Genomic DNA, 19897 nt, shown 5'->3' on the forward strand with positions numbered 1-19897 from the left:
TACAGAAACAAAGAAACGGTGCTGCAGCTCTACACATCAGTAGTTATACCCCATCTTGAATATGCAGTACACTTTTGGTCACCAACACTAAGAAAAGACATAAATAGATTAGGAGTACAAGCAAGAGCCACAAAGTTAATTCCATCCATCAGGCAAATAGGTTGCCGAAGACGACTAGAGAATCTGAACATGCGAGGACAACTAATAGAAACATTTAAAATACTGAAAGGCATAACAAAAGTAGACAGTAACCTATTTACATTAAGCGAAAACCAGACAAGAAATAATGGATGGAAACTAGAACTGAAAAGATGCAATACATCCCATTGTAGGAACTTCTTTACAACAAGATCTATGATACGTGGAATAAACTGCCACCAGAAGTTGTAAACAGCAAGAATATGGAAGAGTTTAAAAGAAAGCTAGACAAAAATCATTAGGGCACTGTGAATGCACAGTAAAACCTTCTCCTACAAATAAGTGAGCACACGAAGTCTCCTCGGATGGACTAACAAGTCTTTGAGACATCCTAATCCTTGTAACTCCTTGTAACACTCTCTCTCTCTCTCTCTCTCTCTCTCTCTCTCTCTCTCTCTCTCTCTCTCTCGGAAGCAAGTCTTCCATCATTTGAGAGGCCATAGATTCCTCTTTGCCGTTTTTATCATTATAATCTTTCATTATCTACTTTTATTATTTTCATAATTATTCATATTCTTTTCACAGCCAGTTTGTGCTAGCACGGGCAGCCTGAGTTGAGAGAGAGAGAGAGAGAGAGAGAGAGGAGAGAGAGAGAGAGAGAGGAGAGAGAGAGATAATAACGTTAATCCTGTGAACGTAGCTGAAAAGGGAGGCGTTATCTACTCTGGGGATCAAGAATTTGTAGTTCTTTTTAAAGGAAAATTACATAAATATTTTGTCTCTGACACGAAACATTCTGGGTGAGAGTACCGATCCTCTCAGATGCCACTTTGACTATATGGTAGACAACGGAAAGCCACTGTAATTTTTCCAAATGTGGCGTATTAGCTGTACATTCCATCTGACTTATCCGCATAATTCTATTTCGTTTGTGCTCTTCACTATCACTGTCTGCACAGGCTTGATGTAGCAGCGAACAAGAGATAATAGCAATAGCAATGATCATTCACTTTCTTTCCTTGTGGAAAATGTTGTTTGCCATCTGGTTTTCTTATTTCAATTTAAGCTATGGAAATAACCATTGGATTGCATTATCTTGCTTGGGTATTCGAATCAATATTACCAAGAGTTAGGTTCGTCGAGTCGACCAAATTTATTCATAATGTCCAAAACATCTGCCTAACGTCATTATTACGCCACATTGCATCTAGCAGGTGGCGTTTTCAATTCTACTGTATACTCGAGATAAATTTCACCACTTTAAACGGATAACTGGCCAGAACACGTATTCAGACTGCATGGATTAAAACAACCCGCCAGTTTTGGCTAAAATAAAGCGTAATTTCGTTCGTTTCACTGGCCTTGTGCTGCATATCAAGTATTATTAGCGTCAGGTCACACGGTCACATGCTCGAGTAGGAGAGGGAAAAGGAATGGTCGAATAATACTGAGGTCAGAGGTCAAAAGGGCGTGTTTCATAAAATAAGATGCATTTGAAGCTAAAATAAGTAAAACACTTCTCCCTGTAATTTTTAGGCAATGAGTGGGTGTATCATCATTCAAATGATAATATCCTTATCGGTGTTATGCCCATATGCCCAGTAGGGCTATTATGAGTCATCGCTGATAAAGTGAAAGAAAACGAAAATCTAGGCTGTACGAAAGAAAACGATTGCCTTAACTGACACCTTAATTATTTATAGGTTTTGTCCTTGGTATATGCATATTGATTCTAACATTGCTAGTGTCATCAAGGTTGTATTCCGATAACATAAGGAGAAATATAAGGATTGGAAAGTATAAAGTAGTTTATAAGAAACACGTATAGCGGAAGTCATCGTGAAATCCAACATGGCGTCAACAGACTTTGGAGACCAGCTCACCGATGATGAAAAGGTTTTGTATTATTTCTAGGGTATTTTGGACAGGGATTTGCTTTTACTACTGAAATCCGTGTACATAAGTATATCAGCCATTATAGTCCGTGACTGTGTTGCGACAGAAATGATGGAGTTGTGTAAATGAGGACTGTGGGCGTATCCTGCTTAGGACCGGCATGTCAAAAATAACATTTTCATGGCATGAATTTATTCAGGACACGTTCATGCGTTTCTTTTAACAATTTCATATGTGAAAGCAACTCCACCAGTGATTCAGGGACGTGGAAAGTGTTTTTGTGTTCTTAAGGGAATTGATCAGGAAAGTAATGGAAGGGTTTGTTTACATTGTTCTGTCATTGCTCGGCTACGTTGAAAGTGGTGTTTCTTCATGAAACGTTAATTTATCTGTCTTTTGGTTGTTTGTTAGTTCGAATGAGGGATGCTCCAATTGAGTCGCTGTTGGCTCAACGTCAGTAAGACGTTCTTGTTGTGTTGAAGAAGATGGTCATATACTAGGTAGGCTTAGTTGTCGACCGTACCAGAGATTCCAAATCAGAGGGTGTTGGGCGAACCTGACGTAGGCAAGTGATGCATTGCCTAAACTAGGCCAAATGTAGTCTGTGGCACTGTTATCAATGGTAAAGGTCAAGGCCTTTGCTAATTTATGTTTTAAGTACACATAAGAGTTGTACTCTTAAGATTAACCAACATTGTGTAGCCTAATTGATTTGCTGATACCAAAGTATCCTAGCATAGGCTAGGTAGTTCTAACCTTATTGTGCAGCGGTTGTGCTATAGTATTATATTTATCTGAAGTGTTAGGTTATATACATGTAGAAGGTTATCTCACCAAAGGTATAACAATCTCGATCATACAAATTTGCATCTCGATAACTGGGAAGTTAGCTATGCTGCTAACTTACAGAGGTGGATGTTAGGTAGTATAGCCTAGGAGGCATTTACAGAGTGCTTATAATTACGCAGTCCTCAGTTTCAAGAACGATTTTATTTTCTTGAAACTATTTTTTGAATGTCACATTGGAAAATACCATTTTCGTACTTTTCCATGTCCTAAATGTTTCTAACATTTTTTTCCTTAGCCAAAGAGGGTAACCAAATGTTAAGGAGATGGCTGCACAGAGATATCATTTATTGATATAATTTTTTGGTAAAGGTTGTATATAATGCAGTACAGGTACGATAATTTGAGGAACTTTCCAAGATAATGAGAAATTTCCTATCTTTTGTTGATGTGTTTACTTTTACCCCAGAGAGCTGTCAGTAAACATGGCATTCCACTGAGCTTCTGCCACGTTTAGTTTAGTTCCAACTCTTCGGGGAGGAATGTAGTAGCAAATGTAAATGACAGCAAATTCTCTTCTTAGTAAATTTCTAAAATTATCTCGCCTGTACTGGATTAGGGTAAACTACCGCATGGACTGGCCAACGCACCGACGGTCACGGCTGGACACCCTATGAAAAAGTACTTATAACGCGTCCTGACACCGGAGATGGTCATCAGTTGCGAGTTGTTGTTGGTGAGAGATGCAACTAAAGACCACTACTCTCCTTTCGAAGTAAGTATTTTCTCCAAGGTTAGAAATTAAGGCCAAATTTAAAGCTTTAATCAGAGGGTTATGAAAAGGGTGGCCAATGGAGTGCAAACTTCACCAAAACGTTTTCGAAATTTTTACTTACGATTAAATAACTTAGAAGATTGACGCCATCTCGATGTTTGCCGAGTCGCTTGTGTCAACAAACTTCCCATATCCTGTGATAAATCAGCACACCACTTGTACCCATAGACGCTGGGGCACTTTCATCACAACAATCGGAAAACAGTCCCTGGCCACGACATTTTTAAGGAAACTACTGTTTTGGTAGAAGACGACGACGAAGCGTGCACTCAATAATTATTTAAATAAATAGTAAAGCATCAATATTTTACATATTTATGATGATTAATTTGAAAATATTCGTCATTGAAAAAGTAACTCGATTCCTGCCTCAAATTTAAGTAATTATATTTTGGAATTAGAACATTCTTTTAAGTTCTGTATTATGACGTCACGACTCTTGACTTTCGTAACTATTGTAAATAAATTGCTATACTCAACTTTCTTGCAGAACAGTTTACCAGTTATTCATGCAGATTGTTTTCAGCTATTCATGTATATAATTGTTATAATCATAATGCGCATATATATATCTTTATTATTTACTTTTTGGATATATGAAGATGTTTTACTGCCGGATTACCACCGTAGTGTGACACAATCGCTTTCGGTCCCTGGGCCTCTGTCTGTTTTCGCACCATAAGAAATTATTGGGCCGAATTTGCAATGACCAGAAAGTTGTTAAAAGAGGAAAGTTAGCATTGAAGAGCATATGTTTTGATTGAGAAAAATACTAATTTATACAATAGCTAGCTTGTAAAAAATACTTGATTACAAAAAACTTGATTGACAACTAAGCAGCATACCTACTATGGGTTTTAGAGACAGTACAAGCACGTTTTGTGGCAATATTTCTGTAACGAACACTCGTATCAGAACGAGATTTTGTTATAGTGTATTACACCCAGTGCCATAATTTATAAGGGTATTGTGAATCACTAATCGTAAAGAATAACGACACTTGGCCTTGTACCACTATCCAGAAATGGATACGAACACAGGAGTTAAAAGCTCCACCTACCCTCTCCCCCACCTCCACTGCCACTCCTGTCCTTCTTCCTTCCTTTACCTTCCCTTCTCTCTCTCTCTCTTTGTTGCCAATTGGTATGTGTTCACCCTCCAAATTGGGTATAAGACTTACACAAAACGTGGAAATTGGTGAAATTAGCCTATGTATTGGAAGTATATATACATAAATATTAAAGCAATTTTATCATTATTGCATTACTATGACAACTAGAATTCATGTAAACAGTTTATGAAAATGCATCAGCGTATGTGTAAAGCTCCACTAATGTGGCAATGATGATTTTGCCATTCTTAGCATGCAAACATTAAAGGTTACATTTATTTCTGGCATACAGTTATTAAAAAAATTCAAAATACTAATATAGACTTTAATCAATGAAAAGTGCTAGCAAAAAAAATATATATAATCTACTAATTGTCATCTGCTCCGCGATGGTTTTCGGCAGCCAGATGTACGACAAGGTTAGAAACATTGGATTGTATCTACTTTAGAAATACAGTAGTACCTCGAGATACGAAATTAATCCGTTCCGAGGCGCCTTTCGTATCATGAGGTTTTCGTATCTTGGGCCACATTTTACATGTAAAATGGCCAATCCGTTCCAAGCCCTCCAAAAACACCCCAGTAAATTTCATAATAAAGCTAAATTGACCTATAAACAATGAAATTCTACAACAATTTGGACTATTCAATACCTAAATTAATAAAAAATGCAAAATATAACCTGTAAATAAAGAGTATATTAGTGTACATGGTAACAAGAAATATACTGTACGTAAAATGTGGAAGCTTACCTTTCGAGTGAGGCTACGTACATACGTAACTATCCAAGGAAGATTGCTTCTGCCTACTTTTCACAATGTTTCCGGTGGAGCCTTTTCGGGGGGTGTCTTCTACAAATGATTGCACTTTATGAAAAGCGGCTTTAATTTCTGCCGTTTTTTTTTCTTTTGTATATATGTATGTACGTACACTTTAAAAAATATACACACACATTGTTCCTGTGTGAGCCTTTTTGGGGGGTGTCTTCTACAAATGATTGCACTTTATGAAAAGCGGCTTTAATTTCTGCGGGTTTTTTTTTTCTTTCTTTCTTTTTTTGATTTTTAACTTTTTATTTTTTACTTTACGTAGGTGGTTTTTTTTTTTTTTTTTATACAGAATTTAAACTTTGTTTTTTATCACTTGGTTCTTTTTTTGCACCTCATGACTCTGTTGGCCCTGGTGTCCATCAAAACCCTGTTCAACCAAATGCTCTCTCTGCAACTGATTGGGGTACTGAATGTTCGGCTGCTGACCTTCAACATAAACTGAAGTGCCTTGATTATACGTCCTGGTATGCATGTTGTAAATGATTGGTCTACACCCTCTGTTCAGCAGGGAGTGGATATTCTACCAACCTTGCAAAGTTTCCAGTTATCCCATGAGAGAGACCTTGATCACTTATCCTATGTGAGAGATCTTGGTCACTTTTTTTTTTTTTAAATACACATTGACGATCCCGAAAACGAATACCGCGTGCGTACTATAACAATGCTGGTACCGAGTGGCCGAGGCACGCCACCACGTGTACATAGTAGATGCATGATGGGAGGGATGCTGGCCAATAGGAGAGAAGGATTTCATGGCCGCGACTAGCATCAGGAACCAATGGGAGAGCAGGAGGATGGTGGCGAGTCTACTAGTACTAAGATGGCGGCGCGCAGCGCGAGTTTCAAAATTGTTATCCGGGCGAATCTCAGACTTTCAGAAACCTTTCGTATCTTGAAAACTTTTCGTATGTAGAGCCGTTAAATTTTTCGTATTGGCTTTCATATCTCAAGTTTTTCGTAAGTTGAGCCTTTCGTATTTCAAGGTACCTCTGTATATTTTTTCAAATATTCCACTTGAGAAGTCTCTACCAAGTTAGTCCTTTTAATCAATACAACGAGACATTTAGCATGCACGAATTCCTTACTCTTAGTATGCCGAAATTCATTCATTATTTTTTTTATCTCGCTACCCTGTACAATAAAAATAAATGACAAAGAAACTAATAGCGATAATTATGAAATATCAAATTTAGAGTAAGAAAGTCACTGCTAAATAATGTGCAGATTCTGAGAAAAGTTTAGTACTGTATTGACTTAACATTGTATTGACTTACTAGTAGGCTAACTCGGGAACATAGGGCTAAATGCGTTAAATAAAGTACACTATTTTAAAGAAAATTATACCCTATGAAGTTATAAAATGATGGAGTTGAAATATATATAATAAAATGATAAAAAGCATCGTCAAAACTTTGCCAAGTAGTAGGTTATGTTAGAAACTAGTTCTGTGTATAATATCTAACTGAAAATTAATGATATTAGTCAAAATAAAGAGAATGACACGTTTGACGATGAATTCATTTAACAACGTGGTCGCTGGAATGGAACCCCGTTGTTAAACGAGGAATACCTGTATCTGCTTACACATTTTCTGGAAACATGATAATGTTTTTGTCTTTCAGAATTTGTATGCTTTGGGATGTTTGAGATGTTAGGGGTTCATGTTGCAGACAAGGTGTTTATGCTAGGATTTGGCTGTCTAGCGTAGGAGTATATTCCCACTCTTCTTCAACACGAATTTTAATGACGTACTATTGCAATCTTCCATCTTTTTGCGGGACCAGCCATGATTGTTGTCGTGTTCATTTTGGTGGGAGAGGGGCGTGGGTCGTACGGAACAGTATGGCTCACTCCCTTCTTTCCCTCTATCCTCTATCCTTAATTAAATTGATTTGTTTCCCTCTCACAGGATAGAAATCTTTCCTGAGGGAGAAAGCATATTATGGTTAGTTACAGGCTCTGCAGCTGTCAGCCCTGCTTCTTTCTTAGAAGTCTGGCAGCAGTGGCATTCCGGTCAGAACTCGATAGCCCCTCGACTTCACTTCCCTTCAACAGAAATGCCACTTCACTCATTTCTGATGTGTGTTTGTGCAGTGAAGAGAGAGAGACACTTTGTAAGCAGTCAGTATTGTCGGCGGTGTGTTCTTTGCTGTTATCGGAGCTCCTTGCTCGCCGACAATATGGCATCTTCATGCAGGGATACCAACCTTACAGAATGCTTTGAATATCATCTCATGTTTGACGTGGTACCCTTTTATCATTTTATATAATTGTACTACTGATTTGTTATAACATTTTTCTGTACTACACAATGTTCCTTCTCTCTCTGTAAGAGTAGTCTGCTGTGTTACGTCAAAAATGGGCCTGTGATGTCATGGCTTCGTTTGACTGCATAGGGTGTCACTGCTGTGTTTGACTGAGGGTGATCTCTCTTCCTATTCATTGATGGATTTTCTTGATAAATTCTTCACTACTCTTCATGTACATGTCCTGAGGAGGCCCTCCGGTTGCTGTAAGTGGCGACAGAAGACCTTTTTGCCATCTTCGCTGTCACTGAGAATATACTTGGACTTATAGTCCAAATGCCTTGACATCATTTTCAGTACTTCTTTGCCTGCAAGTCTGTCCTCCACCTGTTGCCATGACCTCACTTCCATCCTCGTCCATACGCCATGACTATAGTCTAGTAGTAAATAAATAAAATTTGTGGTCTTAAGTATATTTTTTTGTACATGCAACTTCCCCGGCAGATATATACTTAGCTATAGTCTCTGACGTCCGACAGAATTCAAAACTCGCGGCACACGCGACAGGTAGGTCAGGTGACCAGCCCACTCCCGCCGCTGGGTGGCGGGAATAGGAACCATTCCCGTTTTCTAACCAGAATTTTTCTGTCGCCGGTAGCAACAACATCGTTGTTGGTACCTCCTGCATTGGAATTCTTTTCTCGTTGGCCGAGGATTATCTATTTGACCTTTGGTGATGTACTTTGATCTTTGGTTTTGGCATACGCTTATCGTGGACCGTTTTTTGGATTTTGGTTTGGATTCTCTTTAAAATGTCTGACGTGGCACATGTATTTAGGGTGTGTGCGAAAGAGGAATGTAAGGTGAGGCTACCGAAAGCATCGGTGGATCCTCACACGGTCTGTAAAAAATGTAGGGGGAATGATTGTTCTGCGACTAACACCTGTCTGGAATGTGAGAGTTTAACGGAAGTGGAATGGAAGACCTTGGCTTCTTATGTAAGGAAACTTGAGAATGATAGAGTTAGGAGGGCTTCCATCAGAAGCTCAAGTAGATCCTGCTCTATTGAACAGGAAGTAGCTCCTAACTTTTCTGGTAATTCACCTGCTCATAGTTTGGTTTCAGCCCCTTCCCCCAGCAGCGAACCTGTAGATGCGTCTACGGAAATGGCTGCAATGAGAGCCTCAATAATCAGCTTGAAATCGCAACTGCAAGCAATGAAGGAGACAGGTAAGCGCAGTGATGTGTGCAGTGATTTGTGCAGTGTCCCCAGTGAAGTGGAGGGGGCGGTCTGACCGACTCCGCATTGGCTCCTAGGCCTAAGACCTCTTTTCAAAACTCCCATGACCAAGGGAGGAGGAATGTTGAAAGCCACAAGGGGGATGTAGAGTATTCCCAACGGTCAGGCGTCCCTTCGGCAGATCCTGTAGCCGCTTCCCAGGCTGCCAAGGACAGCTACTGCAAAAGCTCCTCAGGAAGTGCTTTTTCGGACTCAGACTCTTCGTCTCCAAGAAGAGGATGGAGTTCTTCCTCTAAGTCGCGTCCTCTTAAGAGATCCTGGAAAACGCCAGCAAGCGAAGCGTTGCATTCCAGTCCTGAGCCTTTTCCGGAGTATTCGCCTGCTCGTAAGAAGAGAGCTACGAGATCTCCTGTCTCTTCTCCGGAAGACTTCTCACACAAGACGAAGGAAGTCTTGTAGGACTCCAACAGCAGTTGTCTGCCTTAGTGGGATTTCTTTCTGAAGGCTCTTCTAGGAAGAAAGACGTTTCTCTTCCCATCAAGAGTTCTGTTAGGAGAGCCTCAGAGAGTAGGCGCCCTGGCGTTAGCAGACGCTCCTCGCCTGAAAGGTTTTCGTCCCCAGCGAGACCTTCTTCAGTCGCATATGACAGGACTCGTGTGTCTTCTCTTGCTAAGAACGCTAATCGGAAACTTCCTACGAGCAAGAGTTCTCCCAGGAGTTTTGCTAGAGACGATTTCGCCTCTCATGGCAAGTATCAGGAGCCTGATTCGCGGATTTCTCGTGAGAGAATTCGTGCGGCTAAGAGCTCCGGGAGAGAAGAGAGCCCCTCTCTATTCAGAGCTCCGCAAGAAGGAAGGAGCGTTCGTTCGTCCCTCTAGACATTTCCCGAAGGAACAACCCTCTCCCTCTGGGAAGTACCCAGGAATCAGGAGTCCCGTAGGATCTTCTAAATATCCTTCTAAGGACGCAAGAGTTTCGCCGAATAGGCGCCGAGATTTGGACAAGTTTTCTTCGCCTCCCAGGAGGGATAGGAGAGAATCTAGCTCCTCTCCGGATGGACGCAAAGGGAAAAGGAGCTATTCGCCTGCTAGACGCAGTCACCAGGACGCAAACGTCTCCTCTCCTGGACGAAGGGAACAAAGGGTTCTCCTTTCTCCTCGCAGGCGCATTTCGCCTTCCAGGCGTCCTCATCAGGACGCAAATGCCTCTCCTTCTTGGACCAGGCAGCCTCACCAGGACGCAAGCGCCTCGCCTTCTTGGCCCAGGCGCGCTCACCAGGACGCAAGCGCCTCTCCTTCTTGGCGCCAGGAACAGGATGTTCTCCTTTCTCCTAGCAGGCGCTCTTCGCCTCACAGGCGTCTGATTCAGGACGCAAGCGCCTCTCCTAGCAGACGCAAGGAGCAGAGCAGAAGCCCGAGTATAGGGAAGCTCCAGGACTCGTGCAGGAAGGAGGATAGAAACAAGGACGAAAGAAAAAGGCTTCTTTCTACGGATCGGTCTCCTGAAAGGCAAAGCCCTCTTCTCCTGGATCGCTTTTGGAAGAAGTTTCGGATGAAGAGATATCCAAAGATGCAGGAGTTTCGACTAGAAAGAGACTTGCTTCTCTTTTGTTGCAGGGTGTTTGGAGACTCGCTACGCCAGTCGATCCCCCTTCTCCGGGATCTTTATTATCCAGTACGAAAATGTCGAAGTCCTCCTCCTTCGTTAGGATGACCCTACTCTCTATGAGAAAGTCTCTGAAGAGTCTCGAGAGCTGGCTCAGATCTAAGAAGGAAGCGGGGAAGACAGTATTTTCTTGTCCTCCCTCTAAACTGACGGGGAAACCAGGTATGTGGTATGACACCAAGGAGCCAATGGGCCTGGGACTCCCTTCGTCCTCTGATGCGGACTTTTCCGCATCTTGTAGATGCGTCAAGACGACGCTCTCTTTGCACTCTGCAAAAGCCTCTGGGAATGTGTGAGGTTGATCATCTCATCAAGGGCCTCTTCAAGACTCTCGAAGTCTTTAACTTTATGGACTGGGCTTTGGAGCTTTAGCCAAGAAGTCTCAAGAACCAGACTTCGTTACCATGGAAGAGTTGGGCAGTGTATTAACCTGCCTAGACAAGGCGGTTATGGATGGCTCCAATGAGTGGCATCCCTTTTTGGATCCTGTATATTGAAGAAGAGGGCAGTGTTTAGCTCCTTCTTAACGAAATCTGTTTCACCTCTGCAGAGATCCTCCCTTTTATACGCGCCCCTCTCCACTCACCTTTTTCCTCAGGAAATAGTGAGGGATATATCAAAGACTTTATCAGAAAAGGCCACACAGGACTGCTGGCCCAGTCAGCTAAAAGGCTAAAACCTGCTGTTCAGGTTGCAAAGAAGGAGAAAGTTCCCTTCCAGCAGCCCTTTCGGGGAAGGTCTGCACCTAGATCTTCTCTTAGAAGTAGACGACCGGAGAAGAGAGGAAGGTCTTCTCGAAGGCCGTTCGTCAAGACCCAGTGAGACTGTGGTCCTCCAGACAAAAGTGGGTGCCAGGCTTCTAAACTTTTACGAACCTTGGGCACAGAAAGGTGCCGATGCCTGGTCCCTATCCATCCTAAAGAAAGGATATTTAATCCCCTTCAGGGAAAAAACCTCCCTTAACTACAACTCCAAGGGAGTTAACAGCAAACTACAAGGATTCTGTCAAGAAACAAGCCCTTCTACATCTCGTGGAGCAGATGCTTTACAAGGAAGCCATAGAGGAAGTAAAAGATCTCTCTTCCCAGGGGTTTTACAATCGCCTGTATTCTTGGTTACCGAAAAGCTCAGGAGGTTGGAGGCCGTTCCTGGACGTGCGCCCTGAACGTGTTCGTAGCAAAGAGGAAGTTCACAATAGAGACGACAGCCTCGGTGTTAGCAGCCCTGCGTCCAGGGGGGGAATGAATGGATGGTATCCCTGGACCTGCAGGATGCTTATTTCCACGTGCCAATACACCCCGTCTTCCAGGAAATACCTCAGATTTATGGCTCAAGGAAGGAGTATTTTCAATTTTCGGGCCTATGCTTCGGACTATCAACAGCCCCCCAAGTATTCACGGGACTAATGAAAAATGTGGCTCACTGGCTTTATCTCGAAGGGATTCGAATATCCTTGTATCTAGACGACTGGCTGATACGAGCACAGTCCGCGAGTCAGATGTCTGGAGGACTTAAAGCTGACACTGGAGTTAACACAGTCCTTGGGACTGTTGGTAAACCGAAGAAATCCCAGATGATTCCCCAGCAGAACATTGTTTATCTGGGGATTCGGATGGATTCTCGGGGTTTTCATGTTTCCATCACAGGAAAGACAGAACCGCTGCTTGGAAAAAGTAGCAACCATCCTAGAGAAAGAACAATGTTCCGCGAGGGAATGGATGAGTCTTCTGGGGACCCTTTCCTCGTTGGAACAGTTCATTTCTCTAGGAAGGCTTCACCTAAGGCCTTTACAGTTCTATCTAAGAGAACATTGGGATCAGAAATCCCAAAATCTGTCCGATTCCTTCCAGATCACGAAGGAAATAAAGGAGGACCTGCGTTGGTGGATGAATCCGTGCAGGATCAACGAAGGAGTATCCCTTCACGTTCTGAACCCTCGGCTAGTGTTGTATTCCGACGCCTCAGATGCGGGGTGGGGAGCCACTCTAGGGACGAGAGAAGTGTCAGGCACCGAAGGAGAACAGGTGTCCTGGCACATCAATATGAAGGAATTAACAGCGATTCACCTGTCTCTCATACACTTCGAGGCTCAGATCCAGTTTCAGTCCTGCAGATTTCATTCGGACAAACCAACAGCCCTAGTTACATCAAGAAGCAAGAGGGACGCACTCGTTCTCCCCTTTACAAGAAAGCAAGAGAACTACTGCTTTGGGCAGAAGAGAGAAGAATCACTCTCCGGACGAGATTCATTCAAGGGGACAAAAATGTAAGAGCGACCCTTCTGAGCAGGAGAGACCAAGTACTGCCTACAGAATGGACGTTGCATCAGGAGGTATGCAACAGACTATGGAACCTCTGGGGGAGATCAAATATAGATCTTTTTGCCACCCATTGGAACAACAGGCTGGAAAGTTACTGCTCCCCGATCGCCGACCCAAGGGCGATTTCGGTGGACGCCCTTCTCCTCGATTGGTCCGGAATAGACGGGTATGCTTTTCCTCCGTTCAAAATCATATCGAAAGTAGTAAGGAAGTTTGCAGCAGCAGAGGGAGCCAAACTGACCCTCATAGCCCCGTTCTGGCCAGCGGCGGGAGTGGGCTGGTCACCTGACCTACCTGTCGCGTGTGCCGTGAGTTTTGAATTCTGTCGGACGTCAGAGACTATAGCTAAGTATATATCTGCCGGGTAAGTATGTACAAAACTTTATTGTATACTAACAATATCATTATTAATTGCAGCAAAATAACCTTTAATTTCTTTTCAGGTGCGCATTGCTTCTGACTTCGTCTTACATTCCCCTCCTGGTGAATTCAATGAAGTTTTTAATGGTGAGTGAAAAATTTTAATACCTTATTCACTACATATTCATTTCAAAATATACACTAGCACGAAGATTGTTACACTTTAGTATGTAATGGTACTACCAGTAGGTATATTTTAATGCATAATTAGATATTACAGATAAAAGACTTATGAAATAGTAACACATTGTCCTTTGTACATAAAGCATAACTTATGAGTTGTTGGGGGGGGGGGGGGGTTGTTTTGCTTTAAAATGTATTGTTATTGTTTTTCTTCTTTGCAACAGATGTGCGAACACTTGTCAACAACGACACACTTTTGCGCGAAGGAGTAGCAAGAGCAATAGCTGAATATAATAAAGATCAACTAACTCCTGTGAGGCTAGATGGACAGAGCCATTATGCACTGGTCACTGAATACAATGATTTGGGTGGAGGGCGGTTTCTAGACCCTAGAGCTAAACAGACTTTCAAGTTTGATCATTTAAGGAAGGAAGCAACGGACTTGAAGGTTAGTTCTTTACTTGAAAATTCATTACTAATTGATAAATAAGAATTTCTCCAGTGTTTAGCCCTTCCATGGAATGAAAGATACATAAAATAGTACTGGGCTTGTGTAGTTGTGAACTTTAAAAAATCTAGGTGTTTTTTTTTCCAAATTATTATTTAGACCATGACGCCTATTCATATGGAACACGCCCACAAGGGCCATTGACTTGATTTCAAGCTTTCAAAGAATATGTTGTTCATTTGACAAAAGTATATACAGAAGGTAATAGGAAATACAGAAACATAGTTATTAGAAAAGAAAATATGAATTAACAAAATAATGAATACAATAGGCCTACCAGCCGAAAACTTTTGTATCACGCGCCTTGGGGGATGCTGGGAGTTCACAGATCAAGGTGTTGTTTTGTTTACAATCGTTACGCAGGCGCGCAAGCGCAAATTTTTTTCTTATCGCACTAAAAAGTATCAGTGACACATCTCAGAAATTATTTTGTCACTTTGACATAATTTTTGCACCATTTTTAATTAGCCATTACATGGAGTATTATACGTATATAAAAATGTGCGCAATTTCATGTAGAATACAACAAAAAAATACTCATGATTGTAGCTTTTATCAGTTTTAAAATATTTTCATATAAATAACGATACGTGCAAAAATTTCAACCTTCGGTCAACTTTGACTCTACCGAAATGGTCGAAAAACACTATTGTAAGCTAAAACTGTTATATTCTAGTAATATTCAATCATTTACCTTCATTTTGCAACATATTGGAAGTCTCTAGCACAATATTTCGATTTATGGTGAATTTATGAAAAAAACTTTTTCATACATTCAACTTCCCTGTCAGATATATACTTAGCTATAGACTCCGTCGTCCCCGACAGAAATTCAAATTTCGCAGCACTTGCTACAGGTAGGTCAGGTGATCTACCGCCCTGCCCTGGGTGGCAGGACTAGGAACCATTCCTGTTTTCTATCAGATTTTCTCTGTCGCCGGTGGTGTCAACATTGTTGTTACTACCTCCTGACTGGAATTCTTTTTTCAACGCAATTGATCATCTTTCTACCAACTTTTGGTGACGTACTTGGATCGTTGTTTTGGCATTCGCTATCATGGACTTGTTTTTGGACTTGGCTTTGGATTCTTCTTTAAAATGTCTGACTCGAGTGTTGGTGTGAGTGTGTGTGTGAATGAAGGCTGCAAGGTGAGGATGCCGAAGGCTTCGGTAGATCCTCACACTGTATGCTGACGTTGTAGAGTTGTTGAATGTTCTTTGGCTAACACCTGTAATGAATGTGAAAGGTTGAGTGCTGAAGAATGGAAGACTCTAACTTCTTACTTGAAGAAGTTAGAGAGAGACAGAGTGAGGAAAGCGGCTTCTAAAAGCCTAAGTAGATCTAGATCTAATGAACCTTTATCTAGTTCTGTAGCTGCTTCTCCTCATAATTATTCTCCCTCTGTATCAGGCCGATCACAGTTTGCAAATCCAACAGATTCGGCTTCGGAATTTGCAGACCTGAAAGCTTCCCTTCAAAGGATGCAAGAAAAAATGGCGGGTTTAGAAGGTAAGCAAAGTGATGGTGATATTTCTAGTGATGTAAGTGTCCCCAGTGTAGTGGAGGGGGCGTCTGGTCGGCTCTGCGACGCTCCCAGGTCTAGACCTCTTCCAAGCTCCCTGGCCCAGAGGAGAAGGAAAGTCGAAAGCCTTACGGAGGTTGTGGAGATTCCCCACCAATCAGGCATCCCTTCGGCAGGCTCTGTATCGCCTCAGGCTGCCAGGGACCGCTATAGAAAAAGCATCCTACGTGAGTGCTTCTCTTCTTCAGGATCTCCCTCGCCGAAACGCGGGTGGAAGGACACGAAGCTTTCTCGCTCATTGAAGAGGAACTGGAAAGAGCCTGCTTTGGATTCTAGCCCCGAGCGCTTTTCAGAAGAAGAAGCGCCCTCGGTTATCAAGAGAGCTAGAAAAGAGTCGACTCCCTTTGCTGCAAGGGAACCTCAATCGCCTTCCAGGTCTCCCTCTCCTTCTTATGAAGAGGAAAGAGAGCCTTCGACCAAGAAGATCCTGTTAAATATACAGGAGCAGCTAGCTTCTTTGGTGGGAGTCCTATCCAAAGAGCCTCCTCGTAGAAAGGACGACAAGCTGCCTATCAAAAGGTCTAGACACCGATCTCCTGCCAGGCGCAACGAACCCTCCAGGGAAGATGTCGCACAGGTGGCCATCTCTGGGGGGAACGAAGCACTGGACAGGCGAGAGGAAGAAGAGGAAGAAGCGCCAGCCAGGCGCCAGGCAACGCCTGAAAGTGATTCTCTGTACAAGAGAGAAGTTTTCGCAGGGCGTGAAGAGCCAACCAGGCGCAAGGCGCCAGAATACAACCAAGATCATTCCAGGCGCCAGACGCCAACCAGGCGCCAGGCGCCAACCAGGAACGAGGAGCCAGCCAGGCGCCCGTTAGACAAGAATCGCCAGTGAGTAGACATAGGGAGGCGATGTCACTTAGTCCCTCACCTATGAGAAGTCCTTCGCCTTTGGAGAGAATGAAGTCGAAGGAAGGTACATGCGAAAAAAGGGATCGTTCTCCTTCTGACCCTCTTGAACTAGAGGAAGTGTCAGAAGATGAGGCTCCAAGTAAAGAAGGACTATCGAACTATAAAGTTCTAACGGCTCTCCTTCTTGAAGAATATGGAGATTCTCTGACTCCAGCTGCTCCTCCTTCTCCGCGCTCTCTCTTTTCAAGTGCTAAAGCTCTGAAGTCGTCGTCCTTCCTTAAAATGAGACCGGCCATATCAATGAAGAGGGCCCTGCAGTCTCTCGGTTCCTGGATACAATCAAAGAAGGAACTGGGAAGGACGGTGTATTGTATGCCTCCTGCCAAACTGACGGGCAGAAGAGGCATATGGTACGAGACTGGAGAGAACATGGGACTGTCTCTTCCTGCTTCGGCAGAATCTGACTTCTCGAGTCTAGTAGACTCTTCGAGGAGGCATGCCTTAAACTCGGCCCGAGCGACATGGGGCCTTTCTGAATTGGATCACTTCCTCAAGGGGCTTTTCCACGTCTTGGAAGTGTTTAATTTCCTGGTTTCATACAATCAACTTACCTGTCAGATATATACATAGCTAAGACTCCGTCGTCCCCGACAGAAATTCAAATTTCGCGGCACACGCTGCAGGTAGGTCAGGTGATCTACCGTCCTGCCCTGGGTGGCAGGATTAGGAACCATTCCCGTTTTCTATTCATATTTTTTCTGTCGCTTGGAATGTAAACAACGTTTGCAGTTCCTCCTGACTTGATTTTTGGATTTCATCGCCATCGATCTTTCTGGGCTATCTTTTGCAGGGAAGTACTGGATCTTTTTTTTGGTTCGGCATGCGCAATATTTAATTTGTTTGTTTTAATACTTTGGCTTCGAAAATTTCGAAAAATTGTTTACGTGTAACTACCGAAACTTTTCGGTAGACACATAGTTTGCAAGAAGAATTAAATAATATTTATTCATAATAACGTGTAGTAAATGTTAGAATTGATTGAGCTAACTTCCTTCTTGAGGAAGTAAGGAAAGAATAGTTACGCTTCCTTTAGAAGTTTATATAGCTCTCGTACTAACGAGCAGTTTAGAGCATTAACAATACTAGTAGTGTGGTATCATCATTCCTTCTTACTTCACAGAATCTTCAAATTCATATTGCAATTTGAAGACAAACAAAGGATGTAGCTCAAAATACGAGCTATTGAAAGGTAAGTAAGTGATTTTAGTGTTTAGTGCAGTGGAGGGTGCGTTCTGATCGGCTCTGTTTCGCTCCCAGGCCTAGACCTCTTCCAAGCTCACATACCCAGAGGAGAAGGAAAGTCGAAAGCCTTACGGAGGTTATGGAGAATCCCCACCGATCAGGCGTCCCCTCGGCAGGATCTGTAGAACGTCCCAGACTGCCAAGTTCGCCATTGGAAAGGCGTCCTAATTAGTAGAGGGTGCGTTCGATCGGCTCTGTCTCGCTCTCAGGCCTAGACCTCTTCCAAACTCACAAGCCCCAGAGGAGAAGGAAAGTCGAAAGCCTTACGGAGGTTATGGAGAATCCCCACCGATCGGGCGTTCCCTCGGCAGGATCTGTAAAACGTCCCAGACTGCCAGGGATAGCCATTGCGGAAAGGCATCCTTTAAAAAGTGCGTCTCTTCTTCCGTTTCTTCATCTTACATCCGTATAAGACGAAGAATGTAACATGTTTGGAGTTCGGACGATCTGGCTCGTTCTCTGAATAATGAGAACACTGACTCACTGAGCGAGAGGCTGAGAGCCAGCCAGCAAGCTAGCGCGAGCCACGTTCCAAACAGCCAGCAGCGAGCCGCGTTTCCAACAGACTAGCGCGAGCCGCGTTCCAACAGACTAGCGTGAGCCTCGTTCATACAGATAAACGCGTGCCGCGTTCCAGCAACTGAGTGCGAGCCGCGTTCCAGAACTTTTTTCTTGGCGCAAGGCGCCTTCAAAGAGAAAACAGACGGCTTAACTGAGGAGCCTTATAGTAGAGTGGCAATCAGAAGGATGCTTCCATTGAACGTTTACTGGCAAGAGGCTCGTATAACAAGACTAGAGGCGCTCGGATCTATTAGGCGCATGGGACCTTCCACGCAAGCGGAATGTTCCAGGAGCGAGTCTCCTTTCTAGCATGCGGAAAAAACATTCCAGGCGCGTGGAAACTATCCCAGACGCCAGGCGCTAGGCGCAAGGATCCAGACGCCAGGCGTCAGAAGATTCAAAATCTTCATTTAGAGAGAGAGGTCAGTCGCGAGACTCCTCTTTGAGTTTTTTTTTTAACTTGAGCAACTTTCCCCTGGCAAATGTGCAAGATGTCGCACAGGCGGCCGTTGCTTTTGTCAAGGATTCTGATACTAAGAGAAGCCCCTTTTCATTATTCAGAAGACTCCTGTGTTAGGCAGTTCCTCTCAATGCGGACTCTCTCCTTCATCCATGCTCTTCCCCGTCGAGGAGGCAAGAGCTTTGGGAGTTTTTCTTAATAAGAATCTCATCGACGTTGGGTATGATGGCGGATAGGAAATATCTACTTCCTTCCGTAAACCCTAGTGATGAACAGGAATTCTGTCTCTTCCGCGAGATTTATGAGGAAATTACGAAGATTTAAAGAGTTCCTGGATTAACTTCGTTCCTTATTAAGGATATATATACTCTTTCTATGTTCTATTAACGAAAGAACGAAGATAGTAGAAGGTAGTAGAGTTTCTGCTGTATGAGAATACGATACGGTCAAATCATAAACACTACCGTAGTTACTTCTTTTCTGTGCAACTCAATTACCAGTATCCTTCTACGACTTTCCTAGGAAGGGCTACGCTTAAAGGGATTGTTAAGACAACACCTACTTAGCTTCTAGATTTATCGAAGTCTTGTTTCGCTTAAATATGCTTTAATAAGAACTTCCTGAAGTTCGATAATAATTTTATAAAATTCCTTTATTAAATGGAGTAGCTGGCAACTCTGGAAGAGTAAGCGGGGACTGCTTTCGCTGAGAGCCTGAGACCAACGCAGTACGCCTACGCCAGTTACTGTCAGTCATGAGCGGTCGGGTGTATCTCTCTCTCTCCTGCGAGATGGAATAACTATCCGTATCTCTCCCCTACAATCGCGGTCTTAACCTTCCCGGATTGAGGGGATAGTTTAGCTAACATAAATAAAATATTGTATGGCCTTTTGCTAAGAAGCTTTCAATAAGAGAGATATACAACCTTTCAATGCTGTTTACCGTAGGTAACATTCATTAAAGGATTCTATCGCAGCAGAACATTATATTATGTAATGCTCTCAGGCTTACGAAAGCATA

The 19897-nt window shown here is 42.9% G+C and overlaps 1 protein-coding gene across 1 annotated transcript in view; it reads left to right on the plus strand.

The window, feature by feature from the left end:
* Nucleotides 1-1797: 1797 nt before the first annotated feature.
* Nucleotides 1798-19897, plus strand: part of LOC135225792 (F-actin-capping protein subunit alpha-like) — a 179566-nt gene continuing 161466 nt past the window's right edge. The window contains exons 1-3 of the mRNA XM_064265272.1: nt 1798-2034; nt 13512-13575; nt 13836-14059. Of these exons, the coding sequence (XP_064121342.1) occupies nt 1990-2034; nt 13512-13575; nt 13836-14059 (333 nt within the window). The 5' untranslated portion in view covers nt 1798-1989. The remainder of the gene's footprint in view (nt 2035-13511; nt 13576-13835; nt 14060-19897) is intronic.

The sequence above is a fragment of the Macrobrachium nipponense genome, chromosome 13, assembly GCF_015104395.2.
Source record: "Macrobrachium nipponense isolate FS-2020 chromosome 13, ASM1510439v2, whole genome shotgun sequence".
In the NCBI taxonomy this organism is placed as follows: domain Eukaryota; kingdom Metazoa; phylum Arthropoda; class Malacostraca; order Decapoda; family Palaemonidae; genus Macrobrachium; species Macrobrachium nipponense.